This window comes from Hippopotamus amphibius, chromosome 2 (genome assembly GCF_030028045.1).
Source record: "Hippopotamus amphibius kiboko isolate mHipAmp2 chromosome 2, mHipAmp2.hap2, whole genome shotgun sequence".
Taxonomy (NCBI): domain Eukaryota; kingdom Metazoa; phylum Chordata; class Mammalia; order Artiodactyla; family Hippopotamidae; genus Hippopotamus; species Hippopotamus amphibius.
In genome coordinates this window covers 212,383,760-212,410,166 of record NC_080187.1, presented here as the reverse complement: position 1 = coordinate 212,410,166, position 26,407 = coordinate 212,383,760, and the positions used below count along the sequence as shown (strand labels likewise).

At 41.4% G+C, this 26,407-nt stretch overlaps 1 protein-coding gene across 4 annotated transcripts in view; it reads right to left on the bottom strand.

Annotated features, from left to right (window-relative positions):
- THSD4 (thrombospondin type 1 domain containing 4) overlaps positions 1–26,407 on the bottom strand; it is a 565,916-nt gene that overhangs the window by 26,361 nt on the left and 513,148 nt on the right. For all 4 annotated transcript variants that reach the window (XM_057723173.1, XM_057723172.1, XM_057723174.1 and 1 more), the window contains 2 exons: positions 6,459–6,634; positions 3,996–4,092 (listed from right to left, as the gene is read on the bottom strand). In XM_057723173.1, coding sequence (XP_057579156.1) covers positions 3,996–4,092; positions 6,459–6,634 — 273 coding nt within the window. The remainder of the gene's footprint in view (positions 1–3,995; positions 4,093–6,458; positions 6,635–26,407) is intronic.

Below are 26,407 nucleotides of genomic sequence, written 5' to 3'. Positions count from 1 at the left end.
CCTACACGAGAAAGCAACTAACAACAGCAATTCTATGTACCTAACAGCAAAGAAGAGAAACTTTGGAAACCCTTAAATCCCAAACCCCCTCCTTGAAAGTGCAGGAAAACACACTTTCACACACTGGGTGAGCCTGAAAGTAGATGCAAAATTTTGGAGGGCAACTTGGCAATCTCTAAATTTTAAATGCACATACCTTTTGACCTAGCAATTCAGTTTCCAGGACAACTGTCATACAAATATTCCCATTCTTTTACATAAAGCTGTAGGTATAAGTATGGTTACTAATTTAAAACAGCAAAACAGTAGAATGAATTTAAATATCTCCCAGGGGAACTCGTTCAAAGAAATTATACTACAACCAGGAATGAAATACTATGGCATTTTTTAAAAGTATGAAGCAAATACATGTCATGACATGGAGATATGACCGAAAGGTTGGTGAAAGAAAAAAGCACAGCAGAATTCAGTTCGTTTACACATATACCGATGTGGCAGGGCATGTTTTGAGAGATTAATTTGTGTTTTGTTCTCTCTCTGTTCCTCCTCCTCTTCTAGTCCAAGTGGCCAAGTTCTTAGATTTTCTTGCCTCAGATTTTTGCAGGAGAGAAAGCAAAAGCTGCTCGAAGTCAACAGCTCTTTCTTCCCATTGTGAAAGCCTCAGCTTCCAGCAAGGATATCGGGTCCCAGAGGGGCCAGCGGAGGGGGAGGAGGAGGAGAAAGTGGAGAGTGCTTTCTGAGAGAGAGAGAGAGAGAGAGAGAGAGAGAGGAGAGAGAGAATATTAATCTGCAAAGTAAGGGGAGGCAGGTGTCTGAGATCTTGGGCTTCCTGAGCACCACAGACATTTACCTGTGCCAGGCAGAGATCTTTCCTCATATCTGGGGTGCCTGTGGGAACTCCCAGACTGACTGAGATGGAACTTTCTATCAGTTTCAAGGAAGTTTCAAATTGAGGTTAGATTTACGTTGCTTGATGGAAAAGACCGTCATGCGATGTTCCTGGTACACTTGGATTGTAGACAAAGATTCAAGTTGGCTGCAAATATGTTTGTATATGTACAGAAAGTGTTGGCAGGGTCCCACCAAATTGCTCACAGAGATTCCCTCTGGGCAGCTGGGAGAGGGATGAGGCTGGGGATACTGCTTATTTATTTATTTTTTTTATATTTTTTATTATATTTTTTTATATTTTTAGAGCAGTTTTAGGTTCACAGCAAAATCAAGTGGGAAGCCTAGAGAGTTCCTGTATCTCTCCTGCCCCTACATGTGCACAGCCTCTCCCATCAACATCCCACACCAGAGTGGTACATTTGTTAAAACTGACGAACCTACCCTGACGCATTCTCATCATCCGAAGTCCATAGTTTACATTAGGGTTCACTCTCGGTGTTGTACACTCTGTGGGTTTTGACAAATGTATGACATCTATGGACCATCATAGTATCACACAGAGTAGTTTCCCTGCCCTAAGATCCTCTGTGCTCTACCTATTCATCCCTCCCTCCCCTGTAATACCTGATAACCACTGATCTGTTTACTGTCTCCATAGTTTTGTCTTTTCCAGAATATAGAGCATACATACTTGGAATCATAGAGTATGACTTTCCAGGTTGGCTTCTTTCACTTAGTAATGTGTAGTTAAGGTTCCTATATGTCCTTTCACGGCTTGATAGCTCATTTCTTTTTAGCACTGGGTAATAGTCCATTGTCCGGATGTACCATCGTTCCTTTATCCAGAGTCCCCTACCGAAAGACATCTTGGCTGCTTCCAAGTTTGGGCAGTTACAGAGCACGTGCATTTCACTTTACGTATTTCTATTTTGACTGAATAGCGTTCAAGCATTCATGAGTTTAATATCAAATAGGGTTACTGTACAATGCAGTTAAAACTTAGAGCTTTCTCTACCCTTTCCTCAGCACTTTCTTATTTAGTTGACTGCTTACAATCCTTCAGGGTGTGAAATATTACATGCAAATTAAGCTAATAGAATCAAGATCAGTATATTGATATAAATAAGACTGTCCAAGATGTTATCAGATAAAACATTTAAAACTCTTTTATGTACCTTATATGTACTGGGCACTGTGTTAGGATGGACACCTAATTTATTCAATAGCTTCCCCCTCCCAAATAAAACCTTTGAGTGTGTGTTTTTTTTTCCCTCTCTGTTTTGTAGACTGTGAATATGTTCAGAGAAGTTACTGACTTGCCTGAGGTTGCACAGCAAGAAAGTGGCAAAGTTAAATTCAAGCTCTGGCCTCCTGACTCCGTTGATATGTAGGATGATGCCTGGTCCAGATTGCCTCTCTTCACCAACGTTTTACAGCTGACCCCTTCTGGCCTGCCCTGTCCTGGCAGCTGATCCCAGGCCCACGTGCTACCCACTAGCTGAGATCCTCTAGGCTTGTTATCAATCATCATCATCTTACATGATTTCAAATAGTCTGTCCAATTGCCCCTATAAATCAGCATCAGTAATCTCAATATTTTGCCACTTGAACTTGGTTCCTCAGACTGTATATTGCTCCTGGAAATGGCTTAAAAATTCTTTCAGGCTGAATGTGCTGACTTCGAGTTTGGACAATGCATGCACCCCAAGGGCCAGGCACACACCAGGCTATTGTCTCTGGGCAGCCAGTTGGCTCTGGTTATCCAATCAGCAGCCCTGGGAAGGATGGATGGGTGGGGTCTCGCATCTGTCCCCTCACTTCCTAGGACGGGTGTTGGACCAGGTCACCTCTAAGCAGTATAACAAGCACAGGGCTAGTGACCCAGGCTGGCCTGAGGTCACTGTGGGACCTGGGCAAATAACTCATCTCTCTAAGCTTCCATACCCTTACTCTTTAAATGGGGCTAATAATAGTACCTCCCTCTGAGCACAGTTGTGAGAATTTGGTGAGTTAGTCTGTGAAGGGCTTAGCAGTGTCTGGCACACAGCAAGGACTCTGTGAGTAAGCAGTTATTATTACTATTTCTGCAGACCCTTCTGTTTAAAAGATGGAAAAGACAGTCCATATGGGTGGTGGGCTCCATCACTATCTGGTAAAGAAACATCAGCCACGGGCTGGAATACACCCAACAGCAGCCATGCAAAGCTGCCGGCTCTGTTTGTCAGCAGAGCCTACAGGGAAAAGGTGGATTGTTAGGTGTGAATTTATTCTTTTCTTATAGGTCAAAGCTGCGTTAGCAGAAGCAGAAGGGGGACAAGAGAAAAGGGATGTGGTAGACAGAATAATGGCCCCCTGAAGATGCCTGTGTCCTAATCCCTGGAACCTGGGATGTGTTATTTTATATGGCAAAGGGGATTTTGCAGATGTGATTAAGTTATCCTGGATTTTGAGATGAGAGATTATCCTGAATTATCTGGCTGAGCTCAGTGTAATCAGAAGGGTCCTTATAAGAAAGAGGCAGGAGGGCAAGAGTCAAAGAAAGAGATGTGATGACAGAAGAAGAGGGTCAGAGGCTGAGAGAGATTTGAAGGTGCTTTGAGGATGAAGGAAGGGGCCATAAACCAAGGAATGCAAGTGGCCTCTTGAAGCTGAAAAAGGCAAGGAAATGGATTCTTTCCCAGAGCCTGCAGAGGAAGCAGAGCCTGCTAACACCTTGATTTCTGTCCAGCAAAACTCTTTTTGGACTTCTGACCTCCAGAACTACAAGATAGTAAATTTGTGTTGCTTTATTATACTCCTAAGTTTAAGGTCATTTTTTCATAGTAGCGATAGGAAACTAATATAAAAGACATTTCCAAATGTTGAACTGGAAAGACAGACTGAGAATGTTCATTTCTGAATCAAGTGAATGAAACACTCATCAGTGAAGCCTCAGGCAAATGGTGAAGCATCCTCTGATATTAAGGCCCACTGACTCTAAAATATATGTCCACGGTTTCCTCTGTGTTGACTGAGAGACAGAGGGCAGCTACACAAGAAGAAGAGAGGAAGGGTGTTAAAAGGAAGTGATCCAGAGTGATTGGCAGCAAACCCACAAGTTTTACCTGGTCTCCTGTGAGGTGGCACCTGCGGGCTGATGGCGTTGTTCCCCATGATTACGTACTCGTAGTGGACTCCTGGGTTAGGCTGCTGGTGTATCATCTGACAACACAAAGGTCAATGTCACTGCACTGGCCACACATGCACATCCCTTTCCTGCTGGCTTTGGGCTCAATGGTGTAAGTGGCACTAACTACAAATGAATGGGCTGATTTGCATTTAATAATAATAGTGGGCCGGTGACACAGTAAACAAAAGTGATTTCCAGATGGCTTTTTGCTCTTGGCTTTTGAAGAATGAAGAACGTAGTCTTTGACAGAATCAGATGAAAACTAGGCTGGAAGTCAAGATATTATAAATTCCAAATAGGAAGATGGGAACAACGGCAGTGAACCTTTCTGTTGGCTCCCAACCATCTTCTACTATGGCTTAGATTTTGTTCACGGCTCTCAAAATGTCCACAATGGACCCCTAAGTTTACATTACAGAGAACCAGTTTGAACACTAGGTAGCGAGATAGAGTCATGCAAAGAAGGCCAGACCTTTGGCAGCACCAGCCCGAGATCCCCTAGGTTCCTCTGAAGTTCTCTATGTGGCTCAGGAGGCTGGCTCAGGAAGGGTCTGCCCCAATCCTCTCCCTCATTGACTCTCTGGGTCCCATTCCCTCTCACCCATGGAAAGTTCCAGAGCCACAAAGAGATGGGATGGGAAAAACAGGTATAAGGGAAGTTAAGTCTCCCTGGGTCCTATTCTCTCAGAAACCCCATGATAAATCTACATAGGGCTGTGGAAGTTCGCAATTAAACACTGTCCAGGACAACAACACAGGACAAACCAGCATGGCGTGGCAGAAATAATCCCTCCCTACTGGCTTCGGTGCCCACGGCTTTCCTGGCCGGAAGCAGGGTGGTGGGCTACATGGAGCAGCTCGATGCAATCTGCAGTGAAAACACGAGCCAGGCAAGGAGACAGGGTCACGTTTTGATGTTTCTATCTCAATTGCTTTATGAAGGGGCCAGCTGTGTCACCTAGAGCAATGTCCCTCAACCTCATAGTCTTTGATTTCTTCATCTGGAGAAGCAGGAGGTTAGAATCACAGCTGATCTCTGAGGTCCTGTTAGCCACAGGCATTCTCTGAGTCACTCCTGCATGGCTGGGTCTTGTCTGGTCCATGAGGATGTCTATTCTGTCCATTTACACCATCAGCATTACCCCTTCCCTACATGTGAAATGGGGCCTCCTGGATATAAATCACCCAGCAGAAGGCAGACATGAGAACCCTTGGGCCCCTTACATCCAGGAACCACGGTGGGGAGCAGAGAACCCCCGAGGGACATGGTGGTGTGACCGCAGGTCCTCAATGTCTACCCCTACTCACCTCACTTCTCTTTTCACACAAGCCAACAGTCATTTTGGGGCCGGAAACCCTACCTCCCTCTCCGATGTGAACATTCTCCCTGTGCAAACCTTGTCCCATTTATGAAATTATTATTGGCCACCACGTCCCAGACCACCCACAGTGGGTCTTTAACAACCTGAGTTTCTACCCCTGATGCCATTCAAAACTTACTCAGAGTCCAACAACCAACCGGACTGTCTATAAAAAAAATATTCAAAATGAGCTATAACAAGGCTTCCTTTGTCGTTTCTAGCCCATGGAGCCACTAGGCCCAAAGGGAATGAACATGTAACTGTATAGTCGGACAAGTCGGCAACTATCAAGTAGGCCAGCATGGCTTTGGAGATGGTGAGAGAATATATGTCTATAGCTGAGTTCATTCTTTTTTATCAAAATGTGATTTCAAGCTTCTATTTCAGGTCACCTTTTATTTCCTGATCTTTTCAGGAAGATTGGATTCTAGTGGTTTCTTTTAAAAATAAGGACCATTTTTAACTCTGGGGCAACTTAATATTTTAGTTTCTTGTAAGAGAAACCAAAGTTCTGTCTTCTGTGAAGCAGGGAATGTCTAGTAAATCTCTGTATTGTTCCTCCAAACTTTATTGTGTCATCTGGAGTACTCTGGAGTTCTTGTTTCTTCACTTGCCTTAATAGAATCTGAAGAGGGCTGGGAACTGTGAGTGGTCTTGTCTTGCTTAAGGCATTTGCTTTTTTTTGCCATAAAAAGAAAACATGCCAAATTAGCATAAGAGGAAAGTGCCTGGAGGAGATCCAATGCTCAAGAAATAAAGGATATGTTTTGCCTCTGATTTGGTTCAACAAGTAAAATTGGCTTTACTGGGTCAATAAACGCTGTGGGTAATAAGCATCTGGGAGAGTTTAAGGTTTCTATGAACTAGGTACATTTGGAGGTGAGTGGCAAAGATGAACGCCAAGCATGTAAGGGCACCCCAAAAGGCACCACTCAAATGGTCTTATTGAGCAGGCGCAAAATTGTGTTGTTTATTTGTTCTAAGTGTGGTCCTGAGAAGCAAGAAGATACAAAATCCAGGCAACAGCTCAAACTCACATAGACATCCAAGATCTCATTCGTGGGACCTTCAGCCAAAAAGGACTCTCCGGCAGTGCTCGAAATCTCATTTGGACGCTTGTACGTGAACATGGTCCCTCCGCCCTCGTATTTCCCGGGCCGGTCAATTGCCCAGTTCCCGTTGATGATGGAGCGACCAGAACGACTTCGCAAGGCTGTTGAGAAAAATAAGAAAGTCCTCGGGTAAGCCCAGGTGTGCACCAGGAAGTGACTGACCCCCGGTTGCTGGCTTATTCATTCATCAGGTTTATCGTTACGACTATGTGAGGGGCACTGGCCTAGGCCCTGGGGCAGGATGAGGCATCTAGATCACAGCCCCCCGGGCTTCATCACGACTTCAGCTCACTTCAATCCTTTCTACCGCTTGGACTTAGTCTAGAAAGGAAGGATGGGAGTGGTTAGGAGAGAGGGATTGAAAAATGAGAGAAAGGAGAAAGTTAGAGGTGGAAGAGAAAAGGGAGAGGGAAGGGAAACTATTCTACTCCATTATCTAGATGATAGGTTGCACACTGGCAGCTCTGAGCTGATTTTGGCCCACAAATGGGCTTAGTTTGGCCACTGTATTTTTTTTTTTTTTAATAACTGAACCCAAATTTAAGATTTGGGAGATATCACATACAAATTTTGGAGTTCTAGCTTCTCTTGTAAAACAAGAAGACATGTTAACCTTGGCTCCACATTCTCTCATGGCAGCAATCATGGAGCTGAGGAGCCCTGCCTCTGTTAGACGGGGCCTGTGTGCTCTGGCCTGCCCTACTCCCCACCGCTCCCTAATACTCCCCAACACTGAGGCTAAGTCTCAGTTTATTACCCATTTGTTGATGAAGATGGACTATTTATTCCATTTAAGATCATGTTTGAATTATTGTTTTTCTTATAGAATAGAATTTTTCTTACAATTCTTCCTACTTGTACGTCTACTAGAAGTGGCAAAGCTAAAGACAGGTTTAGAGAGTCATATGATTTACTGCTACTTGTTCACCTTCATTCATTCACATTACCTAACTTCTGTGGGCTTTTGAGGATGTGAGCTGTGTTAGCTACTCCCACATACAGTCAGAATTAATTGTCACAACATTGCTAAGCAGATGTGCAACCTCATCTTTCAGAGCAGGGTTCAAGTCTGAGAGGGAACTCGTTCAAGTTCATGAAGACGGCTGACAGAACTATGATCGGGAGTCCACACTCAGGAGGGAGATAAGAAAGGAGAAAAGGGGCAAGGAACAAGGCGTTAGAGTTATTGAGAGAAGAAAGAACATATTTTCCTCCCTCATATATTTGGTACCTGGATACCCACAAGCCAATAGCAAATTGGATTTAAAGGAGATCCCGTTCTAGGTGGCATGGTCAACAGTGGGCCTGTGATGGTCCCTGGCTATATGTACTTTCAATTTACAGAGTTACTAAACTTAATTTTTTATAATGTGTTATAAAAAAATTTACACATCAACAAAAGTAGTGAGAATGTATAATAAACCTCCATGTACCCATCCCATGACCCAGCTTCAACGATTATCAACTCCTGGCTTAGCTTGTTTCACTTTGCAAATCTCAGCCACTATTTATCCTTACATTTTTCAGTAGGTGTCTCTAAAATACAAGGACTCTTTGTTTCTTTTCTAAAGCCAGTTTCAGCAGTATTTTCTACAATGGGGCTTTCCCAGGTCGGCAGAGTCAGAATCTGCTCCAAGGGGTGGAAGAGCCCCCAAGGTGGAGGTGGCCTCCCCAGCAGACTCCATCCCTGGCTGACTTGTTGCCATGGCTCCTGGGAGAACCCCAGCTGTGGAACATCCAATACCAAATTAGAAAATCACTTCAGCTTACTGAGTGGCAAGGAAGGGTCAAGAGTAGAGACTGAGGATGAATAGCTTTGGGGCTGTTTTCTCTCAAAAACACACTTCATGGTGTCTCCGTGCTCTCACTTCCCATGCGTTTCTCAACCATCTCCCGTCTGACTCCTGCCCCCATTACTTCACTGAAACAATTCAAAGGAACATCACCAGGGCCCCCGTGTTGCCAAATCCAATGGGCATTTTCCAGCCTTCCTCTTATTAGATTTCTCAGCAGCATCTGGCACTACTGGCTGCTCCATTCCATTTGAAACCTTTTTTCACGGGGTTCTGGGACACCGCACTCAGCTGGCTTTCCTCCTGCTCTTGGGCGGCTCGCCTGTTCTTTCTTTTTTTCTCATCTTTCTCGACTCGGCCATTAAATGTTAAGGCTTGAGAGCAGACCTGATTTGGGTGCTGTACTCTTTTCCTGGGTGATTGCATCTATGCTCCTGGCTTTAATTACTATATTCCGGTGACTTCCGCATTTATGTCGCCAATCCAGACTTTTCCTCTGGTCCCAGGCTTATGGGATTTTAGTTCCCCGACCAGGGGAAACTCAAGCCCTCAACACTGAGAGTGTGGAGTCCTAACCACTGGAGCAAGAGGGAATTCCCGGGTCCCAGACTTTTATATCTAATTACCTATTTGACCGCTTCACTCAGATGTGTACTGTAAGCCTGAATTCATCCTTGACCTTGTCCAGTATTTCTTTTTTTAAATTGAATTATAGTTTATTTACAATATTATATTAATTTTAGGTTTACTGCATAATGATTCAGTATTTTTACAGATTATACTCCCTTTCCTCTCCCCTTTGGTAACCACTAGTTTGTTTTCTATATCTGTGAGTCCATTTCTGTGTTGCATATACATTCATTTATATTATTTTTTTAGACTCCACATATAAGTGGTATCATATAGTGTTTTTCTCTGACGTTTACCTAAGCATAATATTCTCTAAGTCCATTCACGTTGCTGAAAAATGGAAGAATTTCCTTCTTTTTATGGCTGAGTAATATTCCATTCCATGGAATGTTAATGGAATGGAATACATATATAAATTGATTTGATGAGCACTCGGGTTGCTTCCATATCTTGGCTGTTATAAATAGTGCTGCTATGTCCATACATATTTTTGAATTAATGTTTTAGGTTTTTTTTGATGTATACCCAGGAATAGAAGTGCTGGGTCATATGGTGGTTCTTATTTCAGTAAATGGTACCACTATCCATCTAATTAGGAACCTAGGAATCATCCTGGACACCTCCTCCCTTCCTTATCCCCTATATCCAATCTACCATCAAATTTTATATGACGTTCTCCATATTTCTTGAACTCATCTACTTCTCTTCATGTCCACTGTCATAATCCAGGGCCCAGGTACCACCAGATTTCATACGGACTAACTCAAAAACCTTCTGATTGGTCTTCCTGTTTCCCTTCTTTTCAGCCAGAGTGATTTTTTCAGAATGCAGATTTGATAATCAACTATGGCTCAAAACCCTTCAGTGCTTTCTATTTCTCCAGGAGAAGACCCTCCCAATCATCAGTGGGGTCAGTGCTCGGGGTGATGTAGTGCAGCCTCATCTTGTGTCACGGTTATTCTTCTCTCTGTGTTCTGATCCCTGGCTCGTCTAATACGTCACATTCCCTCCAAAATGCGGTTCCTTCTTCCAGAAATGCTTCCCCTAACCCCAAATCTTGTTTGTTTCTTAGATGTCAGCTCCCTCGGGTAATCTTCTCCTACCATCAGTCCAGGCTTCTCTCCTCTTCTCACATGCTCTAAGAAATGCAGGAACCGTTCCCTCAAGGCACTAACTCAGACTGTACACACACCCATTCAGAGCACGACTTGGTTACTGTCTGCCTCCCAGGACTGTAAGCTCCCAAAGGGCAAGTTCAGTGGTGTTTCCTCACCTTTACAGCTCCGGTGCCCAGCACAGTGCTCACCATGTGGTGGGAACTTGATACTTGCTGAATGAAAAAACATGTAGTAGAAAAAGGCAACAGCTCAGAAGAAAGACAGGCAGAGAATGATAAACAGGCAGTGCACAGAAAACCAAATGCAAATTCCATAAGCAAAGGAAAAGATGCTCTACCTTATTTATAATGTAAGAAATGCAAGTCAAAACCACAATGAAATATTCCTGACCCCCCAGATCAGCAAACATTGAACAAATTTAATACTGCCAGAATTGACAGGTGTGTGAACAAGCACGCACCCACGACGTTGTTAATGGGAATGTAAACTGATTCAACCCTGGAGGGAAGTTTAGTTACCATCTGTTCTCAGGTCAAGAGGATGGGTTTAAATGCCTATCCTTTTGACTTGAGAATTGTACTTCTAGGAAACTACTTGAGGGCTTTCCTTCTATAAGTATACCAAAGTGTTTTTAATAAGGATATTCTCTGTAGACTGTTTTAAATTGAGAAAAACTAAGACCAACCTAAATATCCATTAGTAGAGGAGTGCTTACGTAAATTGTCATCCTGGATAATCATGCAACGGAATTTCATGTGGCCCTAAAAACTATGAGGCATGTCTGTGGATCAAAAGAACTCTATGATACATTAAAGAAAATTCTTTTTTCTTACTTGAATACTTTTTTCTTTTTTCCATTTTGGCCGCGCAGTGGACATGTGGGATCTTAGTTCCCAGACCAGGGATCAAACCCAAACCCATGCCTCTTGTAGTGGAAGCATGGAGTATTAACCACTGGACTGCCAGGGAAGTCCCTGTGATACACTTTTAAATAAAAACATATACATACAACATGCAGACACACACATAAAACATTTCAGGGGAAGATGGTTCTAAAACTGTTAACATTTGGGGACAGGAACTGGGGTTTAGGTTGGGATGGGAGATGAGAAGGGAGACATTTATTTCCCACTTTATATTTTTTACTACCATTTAAAATTTGTTTTGCCATATGTATATATTACTTTTTAAAAAATAAATAAATAATTTGTTTGTTTGTTTATTTATGGCTGCGTTGGGTCTTTGTTGCTGTGCGTGGGTTTTCTCTGGTTGTGGTGAGCGGGGGCTACTCTTCATTGCCGTGAGAGGGCTTCTCATTGAAGTGGTTTCTCTTGTTGTGGAGCACAGGCTCTAGGAACTCGGGCTTCAGTAGTTGTAGCATGTGGGCTCAGTAGTTGTGGCTTGCGGGCTCTAAAGCACAGGCTCGGTAGTTGTGGTGCACAGGCTTAGTTGGTCCTCGGCATGTGGGATCTTCCCAGATCAGGGCTCGAACCTGTGTCCCCTGCATTGGCAGGTGAATGCTTAACCTCTGCACCACCAAGGAAGCCCTATTACTTTCTTTAAAGCTTAAAATTTTTAATCAATGTAAATGACATGGTACTAGCAGAAATACTAATAAGGGATATAAAAAATTTCCCTTTTTTTACAGCTTCTCCTTAAAATACCATTCATAGCATCAACAGCTCAGAATTAAGTAGGTTCTGGCTAATATTTTATTACTTTTAATGGTAGTATTATAGAAGAGGTTATTATCTGGAAACCAAAAAGTCCATTAAATAGCTATTTGAAGTACTGGATGGGAGAGAACGGCAAAGGCCCCCCAGGAAATAAAACATTGGGATCCTGAATCTTTTTACAGGCCACTACCATTACCTGTGCATTCCCTCTAACGGTTTAGATGAAGCTTTAACCATATACTAGCAAAGCATTAAAAAAAAAAAAAAAAAAAAACCGCATCAGATTTTTAGCAAACATGGTCCTGATTCCATATGCCCACGGATTAGCTTCTGAAATAGCTCCAAAACCAGCCCCCACCTGGCCTGGCCTTGCATATTGAAAACAGCTGCATCTACAGTTTCTGTGCCTGCTAGCAGTTCCAGGGCTATTACTGGTGTCCAGGACAAGCCCACAAAAAGGTGCAGGGGACTCACGGCTCTTGCTAGTGGGTGTGTTCACTGACGGTCAAGCTTTGGCAAAGGTCAAGTTTGGCAAAGCCTGTTTGAAAGGCAACTTCACAACTATGTCAATAAGAGGAAATCTCCATTCTTGTTAGACATTTGGATTTTATTCCAGTGTTAGTTGTCAACACCGAGCATATATTTTTGGACTAAACTATCTGCACCAACAATGCCCTTCTCCAAGGTTCATATAGGAGTTGCTAATATATCCAAGCCCTGCTTCTCATACATCTTATCCCACCATCTTAATGCCCAGTGTTCAGGACCCAAATACTGGCTCCCACCATCAAATAAAGAAGATTGTTTCCTTACAGCAAACGAATCACTGTGATCTAGATGTCTGTTTCTTCCTTTGGAAGTGAAGGTTAAGTTCCTCCTATGAGCAAAGTTCCAAGCTTCTTAATGTTTCACCAGTTCTTAGAAGCTATTAGGGAAGCAGCATAACAAACTTAAGGGTGAGGGGTCAGACGTCACTGGCCACTGCCATGATGTAGCTGGAGGTCTATAGTGCTGCCGTTTTCCGTCTGGTCTATGAGTTTCCACAGAGGCCCACATTTGGGCACGATCCCAAGCAAGTCTCAGAATACATTAGCTAATCTGCACACCCTGAAAATGGAACACAACTACTCATCTCATACTACCACCTTGGAGGGGTCTGTCAGTTACACCTTTATCTTCACTCACTGCCAACTGAAATTGATTTTGTATCCTGCTACTTTACTAAATTCATCGATTAGTGCTAGCAGTTTTCTGGTAGCATCTTTAGGGTTTGAGCATTCCTTCTATTATAAAATAGGCAACAAACAATAATAGTTTTGATACATTAGCAGTACTGTGCCTTTGTCACCAATAAAGATCACTTACATACTCACATGACATTACGGATGTTACAGATATTTTGAAATATTGTTAAATAACTCATCACTATTTTGGAATTACAATAATTATTAGACCTTCCATGAGATTGCCTATTTTAATGTTAAAGGAGCATGTTACTATGTATATTAAAAATTGGTTTTCTAAAATATCTTGATAATTTTAATTAGGTATAATTGGTTTCCTTTGGATTTTTCTGTGTCTTATTTTATGGATTTAAAAACATTATTCTGAGAAGGGATCCATAGACTGCCAAGGGAGACCATGGCACAAAAAAGTGAAGAACCTCTGGTCTAATGATTTATGGTTTTCAAAATACAAATGAACTCACATAATATGAATGCCAGTCCTGTAAGGCAAGCAGGACACATATTACCTTTATCATACAGGTGAGGAAATAGGTTCTGAGAGGTTAAGTTGCTTGCTCAAGGTCACAGACTATTAGGTAGAGTTCAGGACCTGAACTTTGATGCTCTAATTTCACATTCATGCAATTACACCAGTAATTCTCAAAGTGTGGTCCTTGGACCAGCAGCCCCTCATCCCCTGGAAGCCGGTAGATAGGTAGGTTCAGGCTGGCTGAATCAGAAACACGGGCAGGGGCCAGAATTCAGGTTTAGCAAGCCCTCCAGGTGGTTCTGGTGCATTTATCGTTGGAGAAGCACTAGGGTACACCTTCCTGCCCTCCTCTCTTATTTTTGAGTCCTGATCAAAAGAGAAGGATTCTTAATCAACGGAGAAATGATTTCACTTCTCATATTCTGGCTTTTCCTGGGCAACAGGGCCGACACTGAGAGGAGGGGAGCAAAAGCGCCAGCCTGGGGGTTGAGACCTATGTTTCTTCCACCCTCCTACTGAAGCTCTCTCCACAGCACTCTCCTACCCTGTCTTCGAACACTCAGGATTCCCAGAGCTGACTTTCCCATGGATTTCAAGTTACCAGTAAGCACTCCCAGAGGACGCGTATCATCGTGTGACTTTACACATAAACCATTAAGGGTTTGGATTGTGACTAACCCTTGGGGTGTATGTGTAGAAGACAATCCAATTCAACTCAAATAAATAAAATAAAAAATTATATCAAGACACTAAGCCCAAGAACTGTACTGTTAAATCCTTGGATGCACGTTTTTTCCCATTTTCCCATTACGGATGCTGGATGTGTATTACAACAGAAAAGCAGCAGTTGCCAGGCAGATGATTAAGTTCTGATGTAGTTGTCATTTCCTGAACACATGTGAAATTGGTCTGATTAAGTCGTTTCAGCTGAGTTAATTGCATTGGCAGTCCAATTTACAGCTGTATTAAATTTGAAAAAATAGGCTATAACTTACATATAGTAGAGTACTTAAATTATAAGTTTACAGCTTGATGATTTTTTATATTTGTATCTTGCCTGTGTTACTACCTGGATAAACATATAGAACATTCCAGCACCCCCCCCCCCCAGCCCCGCAGGCTCCTTCCTGCCCCCTCAGAGTCTTTCCCCCATCCTCTCAAGTCTCAAGGGTTACCACTACTCTGCTATCTAGCACCATAGTTTCTCTGCTTTCGAATTTCATATAAATGGAATAATAACATATATACGCTTTCACATTGGACATCTTTTGCTTAACTTGATGTCCATGAGAATCATGTGCTTTGTTGCATTTATCAGTAGTTCATTCTTTTTCATAGCAATTTAGTATCATATAAACATGCCACAATTTACTTTTCTATTGTTGATTGACTTTTGGGGTGTTTCCAGTTTTTGGCTCCTTGGGGTAAAGCTGCTATAAACATTCTCGTATGTTTTTGGTGGACATGAGTTCTCATTTCTGTTGGGAATACACCCAGAAGTAGAATTGCTGTGTTAAAGGCATATGTATGTTTAGTTGCAGTAGGCGCGGCTAAACATTTTTCCAAAGTGGCTGGACTTGATGTTGTTGGGAGCCAGGGGTCTCACTGTGGAAAGGGAAACATACACGTATGGAATGGGGGAAGGCAACATGGAACCCTGTGGGGATCGATTTAAATTGGAGATATCAGTGTGAATTCATGATTTTGAAATCATGTATATGTAGGTATCTGTGCATGTTTATATGTACAAGTATATATGTACATGTATGTAAGTGTATTTTTATGTGTATGCATATGTATATATACATGCATATATTTCCTATCTCTGTCTGCTAAGAGGGCTAAGAAGCAGAGACACCCCATTAGCAATAAGCACACCTTGCACCTTAATCTTGGTCTCTAATACCATTCCCCATGAAAAGGTGCCCCTATTTGGAGAAATGACTAGTCCCAGGGATGGGGCAGGGTAGATACAAGATAAGCCTGGAAGTAAGGAAATGTTCACAAAAATGATGGGGACATGTCACAAGGACGTAACAGTCACCTTGAAAAAGCTCCTACTGGCCACATCTGACACAGTTTGAAAACCCAAATAAGTATGGTAATGAATTATAAATGATTGAAAAAAAAAAGAAATTCATGAGTTCATACCAATAATAAGTAGATAAATAAACACATGGGGGAGAAGGGAGGGCTCTTCTTATGAGAAATTTCAAGGCCTGACTGGTAAATATAGAGAGAATGGTGGAGTTGGAAAATCATTTTGCAATTGTCATAGTAAAGATTGGATTGGCCAGAGATCATCAACATGCACTAAACTCGGGGGGGGGGGAATTTTGATGTGGAGCAATACTTTCCAGTGGTCTCGTCAGCCCCTCAGACTGAAACTGGGGTATTTGTGTGTAAAGGGCCATGCTATATGTAACCTATCCTCGAATGTTCAGAAGAAAAAAAATATAGGTGACTCAATAAGGAAAGCCAAGGTTCTCTGTACTATTTTAATTTTTGTAACACTTTATGAATTCAAATTATTTCTACATAAAAATTTTTTAAAAACAAGAGTTGACTCCTTCTTCCCCAGATACTCACGCCTGGGTCCCATCTCCCCAGAGATCTGGATTTACTTGGTTGGGGTACAGCCTGGGCAGTGAGTGATTTAAAAGCTCCCAGGTGATACTAATGTACAGCCAGGACTGGATTAGATTACAGAATTTCTAAAGCAGAAGTTGGTGCCACTGTTTCCTGCCACCTGAATCACAGCTGTGCTGCTCCTCATCTATTTTTCTAAAGCTTTGAACTAACTTTTAGGAGACAACTTCTAGAAATACATAATATGATGAAGGGGAAACAACACGTATAACCAAACAAGAAGTTCAAACAAAGCACCGGTACTCTCTAATGTGCTCTGAATGTCTACTGTAGGTAAGAGATTGTCATACTGAGTGAAGTAAGTCAGAGAGAGAAAGACAAATATCATACGATATAGCTTATATGTGGAATCTAAAGAAATGGCACAAATGAACTTATTTACAAAACAGAAATAGAGTCACAGATGTAGAAAACAAACATATGGTTACTGTGGCAGGGAAATGAGGGGAGAGATAAATTGGGAGATTGGGATTGACATATACACACCACTGTATATAAAACAGATAACTAATGAGGACCTACCATATAGCGCAGGGAACTCTACTCAATACTCTGTAATAACCTATATGGGAAAAGAATCTAAAAAGAGTGGGTATATGTATATGTATAACTGATTCACTTTGCTGTACACCTGAAAGTAACACAACATTGTAAATCAACTATACTCCAATAAAAATTAATTTTAAAAAACATGCTGCAGGGAGACCATGTGCACAGATCACATAAAACATTCTGTCACTGGGACTGCTCTACAGAACTGCCAAAGACCAAAAGCGGTGCAAAAGAAGTTTTAGGATTTGAGTATGAAGAAGGCTTTGAAAGAAGCAGCATCTATACATAAATATGTTATGGCTGGTTTCTACTGTTAAGTTTATTTCCCTGAACTATGTGTGTATATACCTGCCTCCCTTGCTGGAAGGTGAGTGCTTTAAAGGCAGATAATGTAACATATACATGTTCGCCCCACTACTTAGCTCTTGCCTGGCACTCAATAAATGCTTATTGAATAAAAGTAAACTATGAGCTGTAATTTTTTTATTTTCTATTTTTGGCTGCATTGGGTCTTAGTTGTGGTATTCGGGTTCTTTGTTGCCGCACACAGGCTCTTCTCTAGTTGTGGCGCATGGGCTCTGTAGTTGTGGCACAAGGGCTTAGCTGCCCTCGTGTATGTGGGATCTTAGTTCCCCGAGCAGGGATCTAATCTGCATCCCCTGCATTGGAAGGCAGATTCTTAACCACTGGACCACCAGGGAAGTCCCTGTATTGTTCTGATCTATCTTATTTTAACCTTGGAGTTCAGATAAGAGACTCTTGGAAACTTCTAAAAGTCCTGCTTTTATCTAGATGTTCCTGTTAAGACTTTCAATCTCAAAAATGTCCTCCATTCCTCCTGGTCAAAATGGTAAACACATGCAGTGATGCCTAAAAACTTTGTTGGGGAAAAAAAAAAAAAGGACAAAAAGCAACATCTCTCTTTGGGTAGATCCAGGTCCAGTCTGATAAAATGTCCAGATTATGGTTTCTGTTAAACGAATATACACACATATCACGCAGTAATTTTTCAGTTCAGATCTACTTTGGCATTTTGAGTTTGGAAAGAATTGAACCTGTGTGATTTTCTACAACATGATGTAACATACTTGGACTGAAAATCAGAGTATCAGAGAAGGAAGGTTGGCTTTCTCTTTGGCACTGTATGATTACAGGTTGTGAGGGGTTTGAGTAAAGGGAACTGCCAAGTCCGTTACTTAATTGCTAAATTATGGCTAAGTACAGGTAATTCTCATTCTTTATAATATTAACATTTGATTTATTTTGACTCCAAATTTCCCTTGAATGCTTACTAACTATAAAGAAAATTTGTGTGTCTTTAAGCCCCAAATAATTTGTATGAAATAGGTCCTGTCTATGGTTTAAGTAAGAAAATAAACTGAGCAAAGAAGTATTTGGGAGGCTGTAAAGGTAAGACACAGCCCACAACTTTGGGAGCTTGGACACATGTTAACATGACGTGAATAGAGAGGCTGGTAAAATTTCCATGGGATGCAGAGAATCACAGATGCTGGGAGCAGCATCTGAGCACGAATTTGCAGGGTGAGAAGCAGTTCAGGCAGAGGATGGAGGGGGAGGAGGAGGAACTCATCGGGGCACAGAGAAGGACAGGGACAAAGGCAGAGGCTGGAAAAGGTCTGACCTTGGAGGTGGGGAGAACAGTCTGTTGTGGTTAGAGAAGGGGCATCGTGGAGTGCTGGGGGCTGGAGTAGAGTGGGGTGTGTGTGGAGTGACAGCCCCTGGAGATGAGGTGGGAAGGGGATGCCGTTGGCAGACTGTGTGGGCTGGATGGTGGGCACTGGGGAATCATGAAAGGTTTCTGATCAGGAGAGGGACAGCTGAGATCTAGTTTTAGGAGAGAACACAGGCTGCTGAATAGCAATAAGCTCCAAAGTTCATGACCAACCACAGTTCCTGAGCGCCCACCATGCCTCCTGGGTGGACTCAGCTCTGCCACTGCAGCCGTCTGGGGCCACCTCTCCTCTCTAGGCTGAACTGTCTACACCCCACGAGCAGAGGGGACCTGCCCGCCCTTTAGAAGGAATTCCAGGAGCCTAGTTACTCTAAATGGTCTCATTATAGCTCAGTTCATCTAGTGATAAACCTGATATCTTTCTCACCCTAAATGAACTTGTTTCCTAACTCCTCCTCCTTTTAAAAAAGAATTATTTTCTGGGAATTCCCTGGTGGCACAGTGCTTAAGAATCCGCCTGCCAGTGCAGGGGACATGGGTTTGATCCCTGGCCTGGGAAGATCTCACATGCCACGGAACAATTAAGCCTGTGAGCCACAACTACTGAGCCTGCACTCTAGAGCCTGTGAGACACAACCATTGAGCCCATGTGCCGCAACTTCTGAAGCCTGCACGCCTAGAACCTGTACTTCGCAACGAGAGAATCCTCCACAATGAGAAGCCCCTGTTTGCTGCAACTAGAGAAAGCCCATGAGCAGCAACAAAGACCCAACACAGGCAATAAATAAATACATAAATACATAAATAAATTTATGGAAAAAAAAAAGAATTATTCTCCCACTACCCAGATTCAAGTTTTGGCAATCATCTTTGCTTTTTCCCTCTCTTTCTCTCCCCTTTCCACTCCTGGCTAGTCCCCTCCTGCATTCAAGTTCTGTTTGCCTCCCCCCTGCACCACGGCAGATGTCTGCTCATGGATCTCCCTGCATGCTACCTGAGATTGATCTTGGTAAAATACCACTTTCCTCCTGTTTCTCCCCTGCCTCCAAATTTCCATGCCTAAAGGATAAAGCTCACCCTCCCCTGATGCACAATCAATGTCCTGTGTGATTTGACTCTGCTTTCAACCACCTCACACAGCCCCCTTGTCTTCATTCAGTCAAGTACGGAAAACATCGGTAATTTGCATCTGTGATTTAAAAACATTCTACTGTGATTTTTCATAGGGCAGGAGCCCTGTCTTATTCAGTATGTGACAAAAGGACACTCACTAGATGTTGTTGAATGAAGCTAGCATCCCCTTCTCATCCTGAGGGTCCTATTCAAGAGCTGCTATCTTCTGCTTCTAACCTCTTAACACTCATCTTAGTGTCCATGCCCTGTCCTTTGAGGCTCAATCAATGGCTGTCTTGATTGTTTTACTATTCTAAATGCTGTGTCTAAGCTCCTAATATATTTTTAAAATAAATTTATTTATTTATTTATTTTTATTTATTGGCTGTGTTGGGTCTTCGTTACTGTCTGTGGGCTTTCTCTAGTTGCGGTGAGCGGGGCCCACTCTTGCTTGTGGTGTGCAGGCTTCTCATTGCGGTGGCTTCTCTTGCTGTGGAGCACCGGCTTCAGTAGTTGTGGCACGTGGGGCCAGCAGTTGTGGCTCACAGGCTTAGTTGCTCTGCGGCATGTGGGATCTTCCCGGACCAGGGATTGATCCTGTGTCCACTGCATTGGCAGGCGGATTCTTAACCACTGTGCCATCAGGGGAGCCCTGCTCCTAATATTTTTTTAAACCTCAGGAGCAGAAAGTTGAATTAGAATTTTCAGCTCAGGACACTTTTGCTGTACAAGGCCATCTCTCGTCTTATTTCCCCCTTCACACTGGATTCTCAGTGACATCACCCCCGCCCATCCTAACCAGCACCTACGCTAATGCAATACATATGTGTGTGCAATATATATAAATGTTACTGTTTTTCCAACAACCCTGTTTTTAAGATTCAAGCATATGCTTGAATCCAATGAAAAGATGCAAGATCTTGTGGGAAATTCCAAACAACCAGTCTAATAGCATTTTTTACCCCTTGTTTCTTTTTTTTCCAAATGCTTTTTTGTTGAAATGCTGTGTTAGTTTCAAGTGTACAGCAAAGTGATTCAGTTATGTGTATATATATACACAGGTGTGTATATATACACACGTGTGCATTCTTTTTCAGATTCTTCAAAGGGGAGACAATGGGGGCAGGGGAGAGATAATTAGGAGTTTGGGATTAACACATACACACTACTTTTTTGCTGAGGGTTCCAAGATGATGGTACTAATTCAGTCCTTACTAGTGAATTGGTAATGGCAGAAGTGAATCTAAAAAACATAGGATGTACTTGGATGCTAAATGTAATACAAGAATTTTATTGCAGAGACGCAAATGAACCCAAACCCTTCTTGTTTTCTGGGTATGAGAACACAGAGCAATAAATGCATATCAATTTCAATGTCCTCTGAGAGCAAACACGAGGAAAGACATTCCCGTTTAATTACTTTGACTGCAGAGCTATGATTCTTGCACGTGATACTCCCCTGAGACTGAACCACTTACGTCTTTAGTGTTATAAGGGTTATACAGCTAATGATGGCAGCTCGTCCATCCACTAGGTGAACAGGTAGGAAACATTTTCCTGTGATGATAATTTAAAACACTTTTAGATAAAGCCAAATGGATACTAACCAGGATGCACAATCACATTTGGGAGATAAAACACAAAATTTCAAAGAAACTTGGACTTGCAGTAGAACAGTCTTGGGCTACCTTCTTAGTCTCACGTATTACCTTTCCTAGGTACTAGAGGCTTAAAGGAAAGTCTAAGAAGCACTGGGTGAGGTGGATTTGTCTCTAAATCATCTTGAGAATTTGAAAACTGTATTTTAATTTTCTCTAACACGCATCCATCTTCTGCTAGGCTCCTCGACAATCTCAGTTTACTTAAAAAGAACTTTTTAAAAAATGGAAAATGTTAAACATATAATATTAAGAATAAACAAAGCAGTATAATAAATTCTCATGTACCTATCACCAAACTTCAGGAATTATCAGCATGCAGCCATTCTTCATTATACCTCTCTGACTGTTTATCTTTTTTGCTTTTCAACCCTTCTCTTAGGGGAGATAGAATTGTTCTTTTCCCTGGAAGTATTCACTCAATTCAGACTTCAAGAATATAGCAGATTTATCTTTTCTTACTTCTCTAATTTAATTCCCTTTCCAAACTGCATTAAGGAACACAAGGTGGAGCTCAGAATGGAATTGACACTATTTGGGCACTGTTTCTGCACTTGGGGTATTGAGCACCCAGTGATGATAGGGTCCAGTTAGGGCAGCACAGAGCTAGAGCCATGGTTCTCAAAGTGTGAACCCTGGGCCAGCAGCAGTGGCACCTGAGAACTTGTTAGAAATGAAAACTCTCAGGCCCCATCCTAGACCTCCTCAACTTGAATCCCTTGCAGTGGGGCCCAGAAATTTGTGTTTTATCAAGCCCTCCTGGTGATTCTATTGCACACTCAAATTTGATAACTGTCACTCTAGAGGTTAGGCCAACTTGAGACATGGACAGCTGCAAGAATCGGGGATGTGATACCCAATTTGTATTCTCGGAATGCCTGTGTGTGCGTGTGTGCACGCGTGTGCGCATCCCCTCCACCCACACACACTTGCATGTAAGCATATTCTTATTTAAAATAGTCTAAAAGTTATTTATACCTGAAAAATGGGATATAAACTTGAGGAAAATCCCTAGGCAAAACGTAAACATCCTTGTTGCTATATTAAACCTTATTAATTCTGCTTTTAAATTTTATTATAAGTCATAGGCAATGGACATTGCTGAAGCTTACCCATTTTAGGTATTAACCCATCCTGAAACTCCCTCCATGCCTGCTACAGTAATTAAGACAATGTGGTATTGGAAAAAGGATAGACATAAAGATCTACTGAACAGAATAGAGTGTCAAAATATTATAGACCTGCCCAACTATGGCCAATTGATTTTTGACCAAGTTGCAAAGGAATTCAACGGAGAAAATATAGTCTTTTAAACAAATGATGCTTTAACAATTGCACATTTATCTATATGCAAAAAAAAAGAACCTATACAAATTTCAACTTTATACAAAAATTATGTCAAAATGGATCATAGAATTCCACGTGAAATGTAAAACTATACAACTTTTAGAAGAAACACAGGATAAGATTTTTGTGACCTTGGGTTAAGTGAAGGGTTCTTAGATATTATACCCAAAGCTAGATTCATAAAAGAAAACACTGATAAACTGGACTTCATCAAAATCAAAAAGTTTAGCTCTATGAAAGAGTCTGTATTTATTCTCTATCTAGGATGTATAAAGAAGTCTTAAAATTCAACAGCAAGAAAACAAAACTTCGTTTAGAAAACTGGGGGAAGGATTTGAACAGAGACTTTACCAAAGAAATATACAGGTTATATATAAGCACATTGATTTCCTCAATTGTTTTCCTATTTTCAATTTTTCACTGATACCTGCTCTTATCTTGATTATTTTCTCCCTTCTGCTTGCTTTGGGTTTCATTTGCTTTTCTTTTCCTACTTTCTCAAGGTTTAAGATTAAATGACTGATTTGGAATCTTTCTTCTTTTCCAACATAAGCATTTAACAAAATAAATTTCCTCTAAGTACTGCTTTAGCTACATCCCACAAGTTTTGACATGTTGTATTTTCACTTTAATTCAGTTCAAAATATTTTCTAAGTTCACATGAAATTTTTCTCGTTTTATTTCCATGTACTATTAAACTTCAAATATTTGGAAATTTCTGGATCTCTTTTGGTTACTGATTTCTAGTTAAATTCCCATCATGGTCAAAAAAAATCTTATTTTATATGATTATAACTATATTAAATTTGTTTAGGTCTATATTATGGCCCAGAATACAGTTTATCTTGCTGACTGTTCCATGTGCACTTGGGAAGAGTGTGTGTTTCTGCTGCTGCTGGGTGGACTGTTGTCTAAATGTTGATTAGATCAAGTTGTCTACTTGTTCTATTAATTGTCTGGAGAGGAACACTAAAGTCTCCAAGTATGATTGTGGATTTGTCTCCTTTCAGTGCTATCAGTTTTAGCTTTATGTATTTTGGGACTTTGCTGTTTAGGTGTATACACATTTATGATTGCTATGTTTTCTTGGTTAATTTCCTCTTTATTATTATGTAAGTTCCCTTTGTCCCTGGTAATTTTTCTTTGTTCTGAAGTTTACTTCGTGTAATTATAACATAGCCACTCCTGCTTTCTTTTGTTTAGTATTTCCATGGCATATCTTATTTTATCCTTTTAATTTTAATCTATTTTAATCATTACATTCAGAGTAGGTTTCTTACAGATAGCATATCATTGGGTCTTTAAAAAAAAAAAAACAAACTCAACTGGACAGTATCTGCATTTAACATAAGTATTCATTAGATTTAGGTCTACCATTTTCTTAGTGTTCTGTTTGTCTCCTCTGTTTTTTGTTCCTCTGTTCTCCTCTTTCCTTCCTTCTTTGGGATTTGATTAATTTTTAGTAGTCCACATAATTTATCTATTGGTTTTTTGTTCATACCTCTTATACTATTTTTTAATTGTTACCTAAGGATTATAATATACAAACCTCATTTGTCACAGTTTAATGAATGTTAATATTTACCACTTCAAATAAAACATAGTCTTAAAAATATATAGGTCCTTTTACCCTCCCTTATTTATATTATTGATATATTTGCCATGTGTATTACATCTACATACATTGAAACTCTTCCAATATTATTTTTGCTTTCAATAATCATGCATAGTTCATATAACTTAAGGGGATATGACCTTGGCTTTTTTTAAACTCACAATAATCCCATGAAATAGGTAGCTAGTATTATGATTTCCATTTTAGAGGAGAGGAAACTGATAAGTTAGGTGACTTGTCTGCATTCACACAGCTGGCTAATAGCAGAACTAGGATTCAACCTATTTGTTCTCACTTCTTATTCCTTCCTGTTTCTAGGCTGCCATGTAGGTAAGCTATGGCTTTGGCACAGAGACTAGCGTCTGTGTGGCACAGAAGGTGCCATGAAATTGTAAAAAGATATTGGAAACGAGAACACCTGGGTTCAAGATATGCTCCGCACGTCGTGGGACATGAGGACAGAGCTCATTCAGGTAGAATACTGCAAAGTGGGGGACTGTCAGTAAATAGTATTTAAGCATTCTTCCCTTTGGAAACACCATGGTGAGCTGGAGGAGGAGGCTCTCATATCCTACATGTGGCACCGAGATGATAAGCAGAAACAGACCTGGGTCTAATTTTGAAGGCACTGGATCAACCACAGACTGGCTGATGCTGTTCATGTTCCCAGCTAACAAATAGTTTCAGTCCATGGTCATTGACATTGGCTTTTCTCCATTTGGGATTTGCTACTTCTAGTCATCAAAACAATCAGGATTCCAACTACAGATGGCTGAATACAAATTTCATTTCTGTGGAAATCCTATTTCCCGTCTCTTAAATTAGTGGTTTTAAAAACTGTGTTCCCTGGAGTCCTAGAGATTTTCATTAAGTTTCTAGATTTCCGCAGTGTTCTCAGGGGTCATCATGGAGAAGGGGGTAGAATTGACTTGGTGTGTGTGTGGTGGTGGGGGCGGGAGGGGGGAGGAAGCCACCTCCTTCTTCTTTTGTTTATTTTAAATATTTTAGTTGAACAAAGAGTTCTTTGGAACTACTAAAGAAATTTGAAAACCTCCACCTCAGAGCACTGACTCAGCCTCTCAGGATGGGTGGGAACTTGAGGTTTGTGAACTTCAGTCTAAACGTCCTTGGAAGGCTTGAGTTCATCATCACTATGTGATACCCGGCCCGGGTCTGAGCAGTTTCGATGGCAGGGAATCTCTATGTCTCTAGCAGTTCATTTCTTGGCTTAGTTCTGATGCTATCAGTCCTTCTGTAGATCAGTGCTTTTCAAACTTGCCTCCCCATTGAAATCACCTGGAGAGGTTTGAAAAATACTGATGCCTGGGCCCCACCCCCAGAGATTCTGATTTAATGGGTTAGGGTTGCAGCCTGGGGCATGCGCGATTTCAAAGGTGATTCTAATTTGCAGTAAAGTTTGGGAAGCCTTAGATGAGCTTAAATCTGTACTTTACGATTGTTACCTAGTGTTCTTACTCCTTCTATGGAAGACACATCTAACAATTTGAATCTGACTTCCACATCAGAACCGTTGTGAGAGAGTAGCATTGACATATACACACTACCAACTGTAAGATAGATAGCTAGAGGGAAGCTGCTGCAGAGCACAGGGAGATTGGCTTGGTGCTTGGTGCTTTGTGATGACCTAGAGGGGTGGGATGGGGAGGGTGGGAAGAAGGCTCCAGAGGGAGCGGATATGGGGATATATGTACACGTATAGCTGATTCACTTAGTTGTGCAGCAGAAACTAACACAACATTGTAAAGCAATTATACTCCAATAAAGACGTATAAAAAAACCAAAATAAACAACAAGGTCTTACTGTATAGCACAGGGAACTATATTCAATATCTTATAATAACCTATAATGGAAAACAATATGAAAAAGCTATATACATATAACTGAATCACTTTGCTGCACACCAGAAACTAACACAACATTGTAAATCAACTATACTTCAATAAAATAAATAAATTAATTAAAAATAAAACAAAATATGAAAAAAGAGTCTTTCTAAAACCCAAAGACAGCTTTCACTTTCCTCCCACAGTTTTCCCCTTCCAGTTAGAATCCCAGCGCTCCCTGGATGTCTCCTCCTGCAACATGTTATCTGGCTGGCCTGTGTTTCTCTTCAAGTGAGGTGCCTTGCCTGGATTGCACTTGCTGGGATGGAATTGATGATTTCACGGGAGAGCAGGACGAGGACATCTCTCCCTCTCCATGCTTAACTCTGATTCCTGCAGTTTTCTACGCAGCACATAGATGATTTGATGAAGAGCCTTTTTCAAACAGGTGTTGCCGCTAAACTCCTTT